The 17,501-nt window shown below is 43.6% G+C and overlaps 1 protein-coding gene across 2 annotated transcripts; it reads right to left on the minus strand.

Moving 5' to 3' along the window:
• Positions 1 to 605: 605 nt before the first annotated feature.
• LOC115575161 (trinucleotide repeat-containing gene 6B protein-like) lies at positions 606 to 16,549 on the minus strand. 2 transcript variants are annotated; one of them, XM_030407020.1, is made up of 21 exons: positions 16,204 to 16,549; positions 14,716 to 14,803; positions 14,325 to 14,346; positions 13,532 to 13,978; positions 10,341 to 13,160; positions 9,876 to 10,028; positions 9,515 to 9,705; positions 9,254 to 9,316; positions 8,886 to 9,044; positions 8,580 to 8,723; positions 7,597 to 7,815; positions 7,252 to 7,365; positions 6,770 to 6,977; positions 6,101 to 6,253; positions 5,726 to 5,893; positions 5,351 to 5,497; positions 4,543 to 4,635; positions 4,045 to 4,260; positions 3,702 to 3,772; positions 2,787 to 2,926; positions 606 to 2,694 (listed from the first exon to the last, which is right to left on the minus strand). In XM_030407020.1, the coding sequence occupies exons 2-21, from the start codon at positions 14,770 to 14,772 to the stop codon at positions 2,121 to 2,123; spliced, it is 6,159 nt and encodes a 2,052-aa protein (XP_030262880.1). In that variant the 5' UTR covers positions 14,773 to 14,803; positions 16,204 to 16,549; the 3' UTR covers positions 606 to 2,120. The 2 variants fall into 2 exon arrangements, with proteins under 2 accessions (XP_030262880.1, XP_030262881.1); XM_030407021.1 differs by having other exon boundaries at positions 2,121 to 2,694; positions 16,260 to 16,549.
• Between the last annotated feature and the right edge of the window lie 952 nt (positions 16,550 to 17,501).

Consider the following 17,501-nt stretch of genomic DNA (forward strand, 5'->3'; position numbering starts at 1 on the left):
CCTTCACACCTGTGTCAAAATGTCATCTTTAAGTCTGGTAGTTTCTGGTGTCCTACACATTGCAGAAATGCACAGTGGCCTCAGCCTGGTTATAAGCACTCATTTGTAAGTGGTCCAGTCACGACAATTTGGGATATCTGGGTGAATCTATGGAGAAAATGTGATCTATAATAAAATGTTTGTTGATAGTTTTGTTGATCCAGTTAACAAAAAGAAAGCCATAATTGTACCAGAGAAGGTATATCATTTTATACGGCAAGCAGTGGCTTACTGTAGGATGACGTGGGTGTTAAATAGGATTGGTTTGTGGACAGTAATAAGAAGGTGACAGATGGACATGCTGGCTTGTTTTTCTGTGGTCGTGTCTGTACATATGAACAGCTCATAGGCCTTTCCCATGATGTAATTTCTTCGTCATACTCACCACTATAACATGTACAAGGCATTCTTTTTCTAATATGCATTATACGATAAGTGGTAGTTTTAAACTAGAGTTGGTTCAGCATAGGTACTCAACAATAGAAAACCACAAGTACTTTTCACCATCCAGAAAACCAAAGTTACACATGTAGAAAATACATGACAAAAATGACCAGAAGGACACATTTAGAAGCCAATACTTTCATCTTTATTAATCTTGTTCTCATTTGTTTAAATAAATTTTTCCTTTGTAAAATCTCATAACGAAAACACTGAACAGGAGTGTTAAAGCCTGTCTTAATTTAAAACGAATACACAACAACAGAACATTAAAAACGTACGGTAACTCTTTACTCTGCATCTGTAAACAACCCGTCCCACCCCTCCCTCCCACTCCACACAGTTTGATAAGATTTGGCATGTCCATTTTCTCAACGCATATGCCTTCAGCTCTTTGTGTCATTAAAATGTTCTTTTTTATTATTGCAGGTCGGACAATAAAAAAAGACAATTCTGCTAAAAAAACAAAACAAAAAAAAAACCCAAACAACTTCAAATGAGAGAAAAAAAAGCATTAGTGCCAATATTTCTTAACACACAGTCAGCAGTATACCGAATGCACTCAAAACATTTTTGTATAGACCTTCTGTATAGTAAGCAGCCTTGCCCAAATTATGACAGGCAGTAACATGCACACAAACACACACTCACACACACATTATCCTATCATTCATACTCACACATACACACACACACACACACACACACACATGCGCACAACAACTGTGGTGGTTTAATCCACTTACTTGGTCTCAGTCTCACTCATACTCATGTCCATATAGTGTGTATGATACTGCACACAGTACTGACACATGGAGAAATGCAACATAGCCTCAAACTGCCAGCAATTTAACATTTATCACTGCAACAGTAACAAACATGTTCAAGAGAGAATAACAGAGAAAGAGTGCGTGAGATACAACAGTAGGAGGTCAGCATTTTGAAAACAGAACAATGACATTTTTCAATATTTTCACTGTTCAAAAATTGAAACCATACATACAAACAAACAGAAACTAACTTAACATACACAGTAAGATACAGTTCTGTTTTCAATCAGAGCTGTTTGCATGTGTTTGGATTCGGTCTCCGTTTTCAATGGGGACGTGAATACAAACTGCACTTTAACCTCACATCATGTAGTAGTTTTAAGTTCTCTTATACGATGAAGGTAATGCTGTTTACAGTGCCCATCTGTCTGAAGGCTTGTCTGTATTTGGTGTGTGCATGTGTATGTAAATCTGTCAAAAAGTCCCCCATTTACTAAGCACATTGCAATCCAGTCAAGTCTTTCAGACCAACTGACTTTTCATTCTGTTTCAGGTTTCAAGTCTAAGCAGTTGAAATCTTCATCTGTGGAAAAAGGCTGTATACACATCTAACAGTCCCTGCATTTGTTTATATAATAGCTTAAGTCTGGCCACGAGAATGTGTGTAAGCATGTCTCACATTTCTGCTTTGTGTGTGCACGTTAATATGCATACCATGTATATGTATGCATGTGTGTATATGTGTATTACATTAATATGCATACCATGTAAATGTGTTTGTGTCTGTGTGTGCTATAGTAAATACATATGTATCCCAGTGTATGATGTATCAGTGTGTCCAAACCTACACATACAAATGGAGGGGGCTCCTCAGATAGAATCAGCCCCTCCCCCCAGCAGGTCGCCAGGCAACAATGCGGCAGGGCTGTCCATTTGGTGCCTTTCCTCCATTTGCGGTGCCCCCCACAGGCTGCTGCTGGGGTATCCCGCACTCATGCCACCCCAGAGCCCAGACCTCCCAGAATCCACTCCGCTGACACCTCCTCCCTCCCCTGCCCCATTGGTGCTCCATTGGGAAAATATCCCCAGCCCAGGTCCTTGGGCTGAGGAAGTTTCTGAAGAACTTCCTGTACCATCGAGACTCTGCCAGGCAGAGCCAGAGGACCTTACACTACCTAGAACTGCTGAGCCACTTTCTCCTCCTCCACCACCATTTCCGTTTCCACCTGAAGTTGTGCCTGCTGGTGCCCGCTCATTCCCAGGGGAGCTACCTCCACTGCTGACCACAGCTGTGCCTGTTCCAGATGAACCCTGCGTCCCGCTGGCTGCGGCCCCTCCCGAGCTGGCCCCCTCTGCCCCTCCGGTCTGGGAATGTGCAAAATAACGAGCGACTTCTTCTTCACTCACAAACTCCGCCAGGATTGTGGTGTTGCCCAGAACACACCTGAGAGAGAGCAACAAGACAAGTGACCATCAGGAACATGCTCTATGTGAAATATACTGTATGTGCATTACTGAGTTCACTTGTTAACTTACATGTGTAGTGCACCCTGGGCCTTGGCTGCTTCCTGCCGGCTGCTGTAGCGAATCAGAGCGCTGCCCTGGGTCAGGCCGAGGTGGAAGGTCAGCAGGGGGCCATGCTGCATGCAGATAGTCCTCAGTGTGGAGCCATCAATCTACAGGGTTAGGAAATAAATATGACTGGAAAAGATTGTATGTGTGTGTTTGAGTTTTGACGATGCTACAGTAATTGTCCAAAATCTTGAGTCATCAAATGAAAGGCCAGAGAAAGGTCACATAATCTAGAAGGTTATATAACAATGGTTATGCATATGAAGAACCCTGTATTAATAAATATGTAGTGAGATTGCAGCCAGTGGCTTTATTGTTCTGTGATTATTGTCACATTTAGTTGTGTAAATTGTGTAAGCCTATTCAAATGTATTATTGTAAAAAATATGACAAAAACCAAAAACTTTGTTTAGACTTATAACTAAACATGTTAGAATCTGTTCTTCCCAGAGCAGTGTCATGTGAGTGTCATTTGTGCAATCCCTAATTGATTAAATGGCTCATCCAACTTCACAATCCAATTACAGCTAGGTCATGCATCATTCCATCTAATTTGCATAAGACAGACTGAAGGGGAATACAGATGAATGAGCACAGCGATTTAATGCTTTTGAATTCAAACCCTGACCAGTCTGTCTCAGAACTGTTTAACTGTATTGCCAGGATCATTTCCACTTTGATGAGGGGTTTAACAAAATTTCAATTCCGTAGGCCTTGCTCCACACCTTTCTGTACAACTTTAAAATTACCAGTGGTGACACAGCTCATATTTAAAACTTTTGCAACAAAATCCCTAAGAAAAACATTCATTACGTTTATAATTTACATATCAGTTTCCAGCTCTCAGCCTGTCCCACCCTCTATTTTCTCACTCTTTACCTGAGGGGTCAGGTTGCTCAGCAGCAACCAACAGCTGCCTCTGGAGGCAACACCATCGCTCCAAGCTGAGCCTATAAAGAAAAAAGAAATGGAGAGAAGAGACAAACAGAAAAAAGACCAGGGGGAAAAAATGAGCAGGGAGGTCATAGTTGATGACAAATTATGCTGAAGATAACCTTATCTGCATAAAGACTTTTATGCTACGTTTCATGATTTGTACTAGGACCTTTACTAGGAGTCATCATAACACTGTCAAAAAGGTCTTCCTCTACATGGTATTCAGTTATGAAATCTGACATGGTTATGAAATAATTAAAACCTTTCCTTGTAAATAGTACAGTACCTGGCCCAAATCTAGATTCTTGATTTATCCCACCCCCTCCCCAGCTCCGGGCCAACCGGGGGCCACCACTACCCCAGGGGGAGGGTGAGGCCTGCTTCTGATTGGTCAAGCCAGGAGGGGGGCGTGGCAGCTGTGAGCTGTTGCGATTGGTCTTCCACAACTTGTTTTGTCCGATGGGCTCTGGGGGCCAGCTGGGTTTGTACTCCGAGTACTTTCCTGAAGAGGAAATGGGGAGGTGGGGGAGAGAGGGGGAAAATTAGTTTTTGACAAACAGACCACAGGAATAATAGTGGAGAGGACACATTATAGCTAGCTCCTTTGGCATCTTTGTATACAAAGCCTAACTTGTACACCAGTAAAATTCAAACACAATATAGTTACAGAAACAAAACAACTGAAAAGCAAATGACAACTGAACTAGTAAGGAGAACTAGTAAATGAGAATCAAAAGTCAAAATGTAGATGAAATAAATAATATAAGAAAATACAAGCATATACCTGTGCTGTGTGCATTGCTGAGGGGACTGTCTGAGGCACTGTAGGGCCAGGCACCAGGTGAAGGCAGCGAGGTGTTGAGGGTGGGGTTTGGCCCTACAAAACACTAAAAGGTTATCTGAAAGCAACACATCGAGTCCCAAACAAGACAAGGCAACTATAATACAGCTCGACAGCTAATGAGGAATTCTGTTTGTCAACCCTTTGCCCCTAGAACTTTGTAAATGTAGGTTCTACGATGGAGGGTCAGTGAGTGAATAAAAAACATTTAAGACAACAACATGCATAGCAATTATTATTAAGCAAGTTCAGCCTTATGTCTGGTTGTTGAAGTTTAAGTGAGTTAGATCATTCGACCAGTTAATCACAGCGGAGAAGCCAAAATGGAAATGTCCTTTTCAGTTGGCACTCCAAGTTCAACTCCAAGAACAGAATTGTGTATCATTATTCACCATATAAAAAAATCCACCATTCTACAGCGACACATGTATAGCTCAGACCTAATCCTCATGCGAAAAAGCTGTGGCCTCGAAATGAAAATTCCAGTAAGACACTTCATTAATAACCCTAAGCTTGACTTGACTTTAGATAGTTCCATCTAATCTATAAAAGTTAATATTCCAATTAAAATGTATGCTGTTCTTGTAGCGTGAATGTAAGTAATGTGATTACAAGTAAGCCCCTGTAATCTATCCATTGATCTTATTTGGAACCAAAAAAGCACTTGTCTTACCACATTATTTTTTAGATTTGTAATTTTAGGCACCAATGCAAAAGCGAACTCTGACATTCATCAGGCACATTAAAATACCTATGTTGTCTCGCAATAACTGGTGGTCAGAGTCGTTGAGGCTCGGGGGTCCCGGGGAGCCAAGAACACTACCAGGGGTTATGTAAGGGTCAGATTCTGGATCTCCACTACTCTGGATTCCTTTCCAGGGCACGCCAGGCTGGAACTCTGTAATCAGAGAGCAGAAAACTGAAATTATATACATATTGGATGGCTATGTAAAAAGATGCAAATGCCATTTTGTTTCAGGTTAGGCTTTTTTTTTTTTTTTTTTTTTTTTTAAATAGAACAATAGCTTCTGAGACATAAACAGTAAGTATTGAGTCCGTTGATATATGTAAGTATTCCTAATTACAGACAGCCTTTTGGGAGCATGTAGCAGATATAGACGCTAACCTGGAGGCCAGCTGGATGTGGCAGGTTTGTTTCCCATTTTACTCCCAGGGGTCCGGTGCCAGTTGTCTGCAGAGCCTTGTGGGGGAATCCCCAAACTATCACTGCCCAGTATTTCATACTGGGCGTAAGGGGATCCCCCTCTCACCTTTATAGCACTGGGTAAAGGGCCTTAGGAACAGCACAGAAGAGAAATAAGGTCAAATTGATTGACATGAGCATAACTCACGTCACCTTAATCAGCAGTGGTTCATTCAGATGCATTGTAAAAGAAGGTGATCGAGAATGCAGTTATAACCAGATTGACAGCCTGGGAGGTGTGCTTTTCCAAAGTGTGAATTTTGCCTTCATTATATTATAAACCATCTGTTAACCTACCGTTCTTGTGAAGGGTTGAGTCAGGGGGTGATGGAGCAGGGGAGTGTCCCTCCATCATCCATTTGAAGCGAGATTGCTGTCCCCCTGTGTCCTTCATCCCTCCCATCATGGGGCCGAGTTCCAGTCCTGACAGGTTACCACCAGGGGCAAGCCCTGCCAAGTGAAAAAACACAAACACTCATGGATACATTACATTTTTACCAATGTTCTGTTCAGTACAGGGTTGAGATTGCTCTAAGGTTAAGGGCAATTTAAAATGGAGGACCATTGTCATATCAACACTGATAACATAAGGTAAGGTGTCTTGGTTTCCACTACTCTACACTACACTACTTTAATAGATAGAACTGGATGGTCCTTACTGGCCCACCTAGACAAAAACACAAATTAGTGACATGATACTGAGACTCTATTAGTGCAGGTGGTCAGGGCTGCACAACATTACCCTGAGGCACACTTGATCCTAAATGTCAGTCTCTGCTGATTTGCTGACTCCATGTTGCCCAAGGCACTTTATCATGCTATTTTAGCAACCTTACAAACACGGCTGTAAGTGAACATTAAACTTCAAACCTTGAACCAGTTTTATTTATAGCTTTATATTTAGCTGACTGCATAACATCGAACCAATAAAGTCTAATCCACAAACATGTTGTCTGTTGAACTCACCAGAGTACATCCCTTGTGTTTTGGCATGAAGGTCTGATAAGGGGACCCCCATTCCAGGATGTGGAAGGGGGTCTACCATGGGCTGTTTGGACAGGCCTCCTACCAGGTGAGAGGGGGAAAGTTTGGAGCTCCCTACTCCTGCTGCTGCTCCAACTCCACCCTGCTGATGCTGTCTCTGCTGCTGCAGAATAGCCATAATCCTTGCCAGCTGAAAGGGACAAGATTAGAAAAAATAAATTACTATAAGAACAAAATGCTCAGCACTGTAAATGGTCTCCAGTTGTCTTAATTGAATTGCCATCATATTTACCACACTCAGAGCTTTACAGAAATCTCAATTTATTAACTCCAGTTCAAAGAACAATATTGAAACAGCTTAGACCACACATATTACGTTTGATCAAGGTAACGATTTGGCAGCAGAGAAAATGAATGGTCCTGATGACAATGCATTGTATGGTATATAACTTGACTATGCTCACCTGCTGTGGGTCTGGCTGTTGCCTGAGAGGCTGAGGCTGAGGGAACTTCCGCTGGTTTTGCAGAAGCTGCTGCTGCTGCTGCTGCTGCTGCTGTTGTAGCAAGAGCTGACAAGCCTGTGGGTAGGTGGGCAAAAATGGTCAGAGATGGAGATGAATGCATATGCTAGGTTCACATATAGACACTGCAAGTACATTATTAGGGGTGGATTTATTACGATTGATCATGTTTCAATCGAACGTTTCAATACATGGTTACACAAAGGCAGATAAAACAGACCTATGCATTATTTATCTAAGTGTGACGAATAAATCCATTAATTGACATTCTAACATTTAGTCACGTACCAGATGGAACTGCTGCATGTGGGGGTAAATGTTGCTGAGCATTGCTAGCTGCTGTGGGGAAATCTGAGGAGGGAACACTCCTCCACCAACACCGCCGACCCCTCCGACACTTCCAACACCTCCCACTCCTCCCACTCCACCCACTCCTCCCACTCCTCCAACCACTCCACCAACACTGCCACCAGGAGAGGGCATCTGCTTCAGCATAGGACCCGGCACCTGCATGGCACATACATGTCTTTATACATGGCTGTTCATAATCACTTACATATAAGAAATATGAGAAGCTGGCACTGCATTCATTCAGCTCAATTCACTTAGAAAATGTATGAATGAATACAAAAATGTAAATGACAGGTGTACATGATCAAAAACTACTGACCTGGAAGAAAAACATTTCTATTAGCCAGCATCTAATGAAGTCATAAAGCTTCAAGACGTGGTGCTGTATTACTGTGTAAGGCAGTGAATTAGAACCACTAACAATTGAACAATGTTACAGTGCCTGATAAAAAGAGAACTGAGGAATACTGGGAAGATAAAACCATTTAATAAAGAGTTATTATACAATACACAGGATACAAATAAACAAAACTGATGATTTCTTAACGTGTAAATGTTACTGGCCTCTTGAAAACTACCCTCTAGCCTAAAAGCCTTAGCCACTGCTATTATTTATTGCCAGTCCACAAGGTGGCCAGGGAATCAATTATCCCACTCAAGACCTATCCCACATACAAATTGTGAGAGTTTACTAACAGGAATAATATACTGATCTAGGTTTACTGCATATCAATTTCCCCTTAATTAATTCCAATGTGCCGCTACAGCATTATGGGCAATATTCAGTTAGTAGAGAAAAGAGAAATAAAGAAAAACCTGTGTTTGTGTGAAGTTAACATTGACAGGACTCAGGAGATAACATTGCTCCCAAATACAACATTCATCATGACTATTTACATCAGAGACAGAAGACAACAGACCTGAGCAGACAGGAACTGATGAGGCACTTGAGCACGTAACCCCTGGGACGGGTTCATCGGATGCATGCCAGGCTGGTGCATCCCTCGAGGCGCAGGCATACCTCCGCCGCCGCCGCCGCCGACAAACACTCCATGGCCACCCATCTGTAGTATGATGGAACGCATACGACAATAGCAATGTATTTGTGGTGACGTTCTCTTATTTCACTTTTTTAACATTGTCTAATTAGTTCAACTAATTTAACACCCATGTAGCAGATAGATGTTATAAAAGTTGAAAAAATAAATAAATACAAAGATTTATACCTTTTCACCATAAGGCCCTATGTCAACAGGGCCCATGTCTTTGGAACTAGGTATGCGGTAACCTCCTGCACCTCTTCCTCCTCTCCGCATCTCTCCATTATAGTCAGTTATTCCTCTCTTGTCTCCTTCCATCTTTTTGTCAACACTTGGGTCATCGCCCTAAGAAACAGGGTAGTACATTGATAACTCATTAATCAAAATAACATTATCAATTAGGGTAAAACACGTTTTGTTAGTGTGTTTTCATTGAGTTTCTTCCAAAAAACAGCAATATGACAGTAAGACATTTAAATAAAGCACTTAAGAACATAAAACGACCGCTGTTTTTAATAGCTTGAAATTAAAAAAAAAAATTTGGTTAATCTTACCAGAAGGCCCATGTTTGAAAACTGACGTGAAACAGGGTTCATCCAGCTGTCCCCTCCTCCACTCTTTAGGAAAGAAATTATAACATTACTCTCAGCCCAAAAAACCCCCCCCAAAAAAACAAAAACATGAATAAGAAAGAGCAATCGATTGTCAGCATTAAGGAATGTTACTAAACAAAGTAAGAACTGCATTGTCTTAAAACAGTGAACAAAGAGAGGACACATAGACATGTTGTGAGTCCCAAAACCACTTTTGTCTACCTTGATGTTCCCTCTCTTTCCACCGTGTGTCTGACCCCAGCCTCCAGAGTTAAAGGAGGAGCTGCTTCCCTGGGAGCCAGTGCTGTTCCAGACCCCTCCACCACCATCATCTTCCTCATCCCAGCTAGGGTGACGGGAGGCTGCAACAGAGCCCTCTCCTTTCCCACCCCAGCTTTCCATTGACTTGGTGCCTGCAGCAACATCAAAGCAAATGGTTATGATAATGTTGGCATGTTGAAAAAAGTCAAATGTTTCTTGATTTTAGTCTCTGTGTCATGTCTCAGATTGATAGAGAGCATTAACAACACAGATCTCTGATACTGTAATATTTTTTAAGTATACACATTGTTACTATTCTTACCAGGTTTAATAGGATTGGGTGAAGGGGTCCCCCAGCCAGAGGCTTTGCCGGGTTCATCTGGATCGCCCCAACCTGTTACTGCATCTGACGTCTGACCCCAAGCAGCCGTACCATTATCCACAGATTGTGCACCACCTCCCCACATACCTGGACCTGGACATTGATGAAAAGGAAAACTAAGATTTAGAATGTGCCAGATAGATATAGTGCAGTTAAATGCGTTATTTTGATTCATCAAAAGTCAATGAAGTTTCAATTAGGCTGACATGATCAAAGATTGTATTTCTCTGATGTAGCTGTATGCGTGTGTGTGTATATATGTATATATATATTTTATGAAGAGTGAGAGTGATCACTTGCATTATTTTAAGAACAATCCAAATGTTCAGTCTAGTTTGGTTGTGGCCTGCTGATTGAAAACTTATTTTATTTTCATTTGTTTTAACTAGTTCCCCTTCTACTTACCAACTGCAGTACTGGCAGGGTTTGTATCCCTGCTGTGCTGAATCCCCTGCTGCCTTCTAGGTGGTTGTTGCTGCATGGGTGGTGGGACCTGGCTTTGGTCAGCTGTAGCACTTTTTTTGTCCCACAAATTCACATTCTTGCTGTTGTAGCGGGTTGGGTCTCCCCAGGCTGAAGTGCCATCATCGATTTCCATTTTGCGACTGATGGACTGAGGGGAGGGCTCTTCCCAGCCACTGGGCTCCAGGGAGTCACCCCCACCTCCAGAGAGTTGGGGGATCGGGCCAGAAGTCCAGCCCGAACTTTGGTTCTGATTCTTGGATGGTGGACCTCCACCTCCAACGTTGGACCGGCTGTTCCACCCTCCCTGCATGGGACCTCCTTGTGGCTGCTGGCCCTGTGATTGGTGCTGCTGTTGATTTGGGGCTTTCATTGGTGCCACTTGGCTGTTTGGTATCTGTGCTGCTGCATGGGGCTTGGTACCACCCCAGTCCTGGTGGGATTTGCCTCCACCCACATCTCCTCCTCCCCATCCTCCTCGCTGAGATCCGCCTTCTTCCAAATTACCCCAGGAAGATCCCTCATCGGAGTTGCTTCCACCTCTGCTTCGGCCATCGCCACTCCCACCTCCTGGCATAGAGTCTCTCTGTCCCCAGTCTCCTGCCCAACCACCGGCTTCTCCTCTTCCAGCCCCCTTCCACCCCCCTGTTCTGCCCTGTTTATCCTCTGGACCATCTCCCCATCCACTACCCTGATCTCCAAAGTCTCTCCAGTTCCCTCCTCTTCCTCTGCGATCCCCCCATTGTTGTTCTTCAGTCCCCCATCCTTTGCCCTGCTTTTCAGGTGGCAGATCACCCCATCCTCCAGCTGCCTTGCCCTGGTTGCCCTCCATATCTTCTTCGGTTGTTCCTGGCTTTCTTATAGTGTTACCAGGCATGTGAGGACCACAGGTGGACTGTGTAGCACCACCATCCCAGCCATCCCTCACTGTAGCAGGGGCCGAGTTATGGCTGGTCGTGTGACTGCCAGAAGATATATCATTAATTACTGAACTGGTGTTTGATGGGTACCCAGGACCGCGACTAGTGGTAGTGTTCATGGTTGCTGATGAGAATGCTGTGGAAGATGATGCATTTCTTTCAATTCTATTTCCTACTCCTTTTTTGTTGTCCAGATCCCAGGCCACATTCTGTCGTATCTGGGTCTGCCCCCAGCCTGTGTTAGACAGGACCCTGGGGTCTAGGTCAGATCGATTGAGCATGCCTAGTAAGGCCACTTCAGCATTGGAGGTCTTGTGGCATGCAGACGAGGATCCCTCCTGCTTTTGCCCACTATCACTACCTCCTCCAACACTTCCAGCTATAGACCCTCCTCCGCTAGAGGATGAGGGTCCCCCACCTCCAGTGCCTCCACCCTGCCCACCCCACTCCCCAACTGCACTGTCACCACTTTCAGTCCCTTTCTGATTGTCCCAAGCTTTTGTCATAGTTGCAAACTTTGGTGAGGCGGAGTCCTGCAAAACGCTGCCACCAAGACCTACACTGCCTCCACTACTGCTGCTGTTGCTGCTCCCATCTCCTCCTCTTCCACCTCCTATTGCTAAGTTACTTGAACCTGCACCTCCCACTGTGCCACCCCACTCTGCTTCTAAACTGCCTCCTTCCCACGCTCCCTGAGATACCACTGGGGTATTTGAGCCACCATCATTTCCCCTGCCCCACCCTGTCTTGTCACCCTGGCTACCAAAGCCCCACACATTCCCTTCCTGCCCCTGAGCTACAGTCCCTCCTCCACCCCATCCATCTGCCTGTGTGGCACCTGCACTGTGGTCAGAGGACAGTGGAGGCATGGATCTCCAAGAAGAAGATGCAGTAGAGGAGGAAGTGGAAGAACCAGAAAGGTTACCATTCCCCTCGCCTTCAACAGTAGTAACCCCACAATCCCTCTCATCGCCACCTTCTTGATTTGGTCCTGCTCCTCCGCCTGAACCCGATTCCGGCCCCAGGTTTCCTAAGTGCTGCTGTTCTACCACAGCTGTCTCATTGTGCTGCTGATGGAGACCAGGTTGATTCACAGATGAAAGAGAGTGAGTGGTGATGAGGGTGGTGCTGGCCGAGAATGAGGAGGCTGAAGTAATGGATGAATGTAGTGGAAGGCTGTCGCTAGCCGAAGTTGAAGTCCCGCCCTGCACCAGGGCAGGCCAGGCGGAGGGGTTCACATTGGGGTTGAAATTGGCACCAGGGACACTACTGCTGCCACCCACAGGGCTCTCCTCAGGCCCAGGAAGAAGATGGGAGACTTTGGAATTGTAAAATGCTGCTGATCCTGGCCCTGCCTCCACCTGAGAGGAGGTGGAAGAGCCCCACACACCACCACTTGACTGAACACATTCATTAAGCGAGGAAGAGGACGAAAGAGGAGAAGAACGAGGTGAGGAAGGATTGTCCATGTTCCCTGCTCCTCCTCCTACAGCTCCTCCCTTCTGCTGGATGCTTCTCTCACTCCATGAGGCACTACTGTTGTTGTTGTTACCAGGGCAGTCTTGCTCCTGCACTCCTCCTCCAGCCCCTTCAGAACTCAATTTGGCCCCACTTAGGATGCTAGGCCAGTCCCCCAGGTCAGTCCCATCCACAATCACCTTCCCGCAGCCCTGAGAAGAGGACGGGCTGCCAGAGCCTGCCCCCCATGTGGAATTTGCATAAGTTGAAGTAGTAGTAGTAGAAGAAGAAGAAGAAGACGACGACGACGACGACAGAGCAGCAACACACAATGAAGATGAGGAGGAGTTGGGGGGTGATGCGGAGGATGAACCCAGGTTGGAATCTATAAAGACAAAATTGAGACCATTTATTTAGCTGACAAAATGAGAATCAGCAATCCTCAACTTGCAGAATGTAACAACTGATGGTCCAATTACTGAAGATTTCAGGTATTCAATAGAGTGAATGCAGATCACTGTAATCATGTACAACTCTACAACTACAATTATAGTCGTTTCACATCATAATGTCACCTGCTGGAATGTATGCTTTCGTAAAATCCTTGCCGTGGCTATTTGATAAAATCTTAAAATACATTTTGGAGTTGAAAAACAAAAGCCATTTCCTGGACAGTTACTACTTTAAAATAAAAGATCACTACATTTTATGGCACTCAGTGGACTCCATTTCAAACTTGATTAGACATCAACCCACCTGTGCCTCCAGCTGTGTTTGCATTGGGGTTATCTGCTCCCTGTGAGGAAAGAGGTGCGGTGGCTGCCCAGCCACTGCCTCCTCCAACCCCTCCTGCACCCCCCTCGCTTCCTCCTCCCCCCAGCAGCATGGAGGACAGCGGTGGCTGGCCCCTCTTCAGTAGCACTTTATGGTCCTGCTGGCAGCGAAATCTTGGTGGAACCTCTCTGGACATGTATCGCTGCTGCTGGGAGGTCTGGCTTCCAGAGGGGGAGGAGGAGGAGGAGGGCTGTCCGTTGGCCACAGCAGTCCGCTGCTTTGCATTGTTCCCGCCACCAGGAGGAACTTGTGCAGAAACCCCGGCTGCACCAGGACTGGGGGATGAGGGGGCAACAGGGCCAGGGCTGGGGGACACTGAGCCTGGGGTGGCGAGAGGCTGGGAACAGGAGGGCTTGGCTGATTCTGGCACTGAAATACACAAATAACCAAGCGTTTGACTCAGTAATTAGCATATGATAAAAAGAGGAAAAGGGTGTACGTTACTCAGCTGCAGGTAGGTTAAGCTACTCCCGTGAATAGCTAAAGTAAATGTGTAAAGTGCAAAAGTGTATACATACATGTGCATAAACCAATGCTTAATTTCCTAGGTCATCAGTATACATTAAAGTTATAATAAGAGCAGGTTACTGCTGATTAAACCATATTTAATAATATGACGTAAACACCGTACCACTGACATTATCTTATGGAACAGAAAGTGAAAAGGAAAGGTAGTATGATGTGGACATAAACAAAAAGAAACAACAAAACATACCTTTGATTTTCTGTTCTGGCACCTAAAATAGAGGGATAAAGGGAGTCAGATACAAAGTGCAAGAGAGAAAAGAGAATTTGCTGCTGGCAAACTGATGAAAAATAAAAGGCAACAAGAAAATGTTGCGTTGTTCTGCTTTGAGCTCACTAAAAGTGTAATATCACTAAGCTTTAGCCTCGCTATTGAAACAAAAAAAAATATACCAGCACTATATCTCACTTACCTAATAAAAACATAAAAATAACAAATTAATTTTGAAATATATCTACTCCAACCAACAAAACTATACTGGAAGAGTCAGTGTTAATGATATGGAATAGGGAGTATCACACTGATTCCATGCAAAATAGACAGTTCATATCCGCTGTCAATTTTTGGTGACACTATTTACCTTCTGAGAGGTTTCCCTTTTCTTTTTATCTTCTTTCTTCTTTTTCTTGTCTTCCATGAACTACTGTTCCCTTTCCTGATTCTCCTGTCTGTAAAGAGAAATGTACATATTCAATTATTTATGTTACACCTCAAGCCATACTTAATAGTAATTTAACCCGCACAAACATATACTCATACATACTTTAGGACATTTAATCAAAATGGATACTATGCATGTCGTCAGATCAAGGCCAAATATTCTCCTACATAGTCAATGTTGTAGGGAATGTAACGTTAACCAAGAGCAGACAGCTTGACAACAGCCCTTGGTAGCCTAGCATCTCACTGCATAATTTATTAACCAGCAAACGATTGCAATTCCAACCAACAGACAACCCAGGTAGCTGCCAAACAAAAAAGGGACCTCAAACTCAAAGAGATAAAAGGATTCCAGTTCTTCTGCATTGCAATGGAGACAATTACAGCAGCATGATACACAGAGCACTAGCTTTAATTGGACGAGCACTGTCTAGTGTCATGAAGGCTCTCGCTGACCTCTTACCTGCCATAGGTAAACAAATAGGACATGGAAATACAAGATATACCAAAGTCACGTGAGTCTGTTTTCGTGTGAGGCAAAACATACGACATCAGGCCGAGAAAATACGGTTATATGTGGAAATGTAAAGGGACCTCAAACACCAGAGAGCTGTAAATACGACTGGGCCCAGTTCCTGTTAGCTAAGCTGCACATAATCAGCACCATGTCACATAGCACTGTTGTCAAGCTAACTGGTCAAACCTTCACTGTGCCCTACCTTTACGTAGCTTTGTGTTTACCTCGGTGTACTGTATGATAGCCCCTTGATAACCCCTACGACGCATATGTTTGCAGTCACATTGCCAACAAGCGGTGGAAGTGGATTTTAATGTGAATAACAGGCCAGGAATAGGTGTGTGGCTACTGGGGGGACACAAGAAGAGCTTCATTCGGGCGAGAAACTACCGAATGCTAGTCGACTTTAAAGCAGCTGGTCAGCACTATGCCGTGACCTCAAGAGTCGGGGGCTCGCGATGGTGGACTGTCCCAAAGCAAGGTGCCTCTGTCGCTCCGCGCGACGAATCTAACCTCTACGCAGTTGACTGCAGACAACAGGCACGTAATGTTAGCTAAACACATCCCCATTATTTTCAAACGCGGTGCATTTCATAAACACAATTTTATGTTATAAGCCGTAACTTAACAGTGGGTACAAAAACACAAATGATAAGTCAGTAAACAGATGCTAGCAAGCTGCTTCATCAGTGCGAACGGTCGACAGGGCCAAATGAAACGACGAACTTCAGTGACGTTTCTTCAGCATTGCTACGCGTAACAAGCGAAGCTACTCTAAAACTGAAGCCCAATTGTTGATGGCTATGTAAAGGTGAAAATAACCAACTTAATTAATCAGTACACACACAATGACAGCTACCAAAACGCAGAACGTTAATGCTGAATACTCACTTCGGGAATCACATAGGACATAAAGTGCTTCTGTGCAAAAATTCTTGCAGACCTACCGCTAGCAGGCTAGCAAGGTAGCTAGCCTAGCGAGCTAGTTCTTCGAGGCTTCCAAGGCTAAATTGAATAAGAAATGACATCACCGAAAGGCGAAATGTTAATCGTAGAAAAATTGAAGAAAGGCGAGTATCCTTTTTGAGCGACTGTAGTTCTCAAGCTGTAAACAAAACATGCATAACCCCTTGATGACTGTCAGACGCTGTGTGATCGGTTAGTTTACTATCGGCCATTTTGCTTCTGTGTGGAGGTTTAGCCAGCATATGATATCACCGAGCTGGTTGTTGATCAGAGAGGGGAGGAAGAGCGGGGCATCTGCCGACGCTGTCCACCAGGGGGCGGCCTATCACTAGGAACATGACGTCATGCACAGTATAAATAAGTAAACAAATGGCTAGAACGTAAAGTCTGTGAATACATTTACTGTGCGAGACTGTGAATGACCTTATGGTAAACTGGTTGCCATTCTGACCAACACACGGCGCCTTTTTAAAAACATTTTAAAAACATATTTTGCTGAATAATTGTCTCCACTGACAGGAATACTGTGATGTTTTTGTAACTTTAGTTCCAGTTAAACGTTTCCTGATTGTTCAAAAGAGCTTCTAAAAAGTTTGTTTTATTGTCATATTACACCATTTGATTTATCAGGATGGTATATCCTTTTCTTCTTCCTGCGGTTGTTCCAGGTAGTTCATAAAATTTGCCCTTGAGAAAATAATTTTCTTTTAAATGAAATATGTAGTATGTCTTATAGTGGGAATTGATAAAAATGTTGTCTCCACAGTTTGGTTTTCAATTACTCTGTCAATATTATAATTATGTTTCAGGTAATTTGTGTATTTAATTTAATGTAGTTACTGCACTGATGTCTGGATGTACATTGTTGTTACTTTTCAGTTAAAAAAATTAAATAAATATAGAACAGGTCTTTTGTGTATTTGAGCACACAAGTAAAAACAATTATTTTGTATTAATTTATTTTTATAAACCAGTTACAAAACAAAATAAAAATTTGACAGCAAAAAAATGATCATGGTTAACTAGGGCTTCTGTTGGACAATGTAATAATGCAGCACGTGACAACTTTCAGTCATGTACGGCCCACCTAAAAATATCCTCAGTTTTCTTCCTCTTTAAAATGTTCATAATGTCAGCCTAAAAAGAAAGACAGTGTTCATCGCAAACACAAAATGTGGATAAGCAGATATGTGCCCTCCATTACATCCCTGCTTACAACATAC

The sequence above is a fragment of the Sparus aurata genome, chromosome 23 (assembly GCF_900880675.1).
Source record: "Sparus aurata chromosome 23, fSpaAur1.1, whole genome shotgun sequence".
Taxonomy (NCBI): domain Eukaryota; kingdom Metazoa; phylum Chordata; class Actinopteri; order Spariformes; family Sparidae; genus Sparus; species Sparus aurata.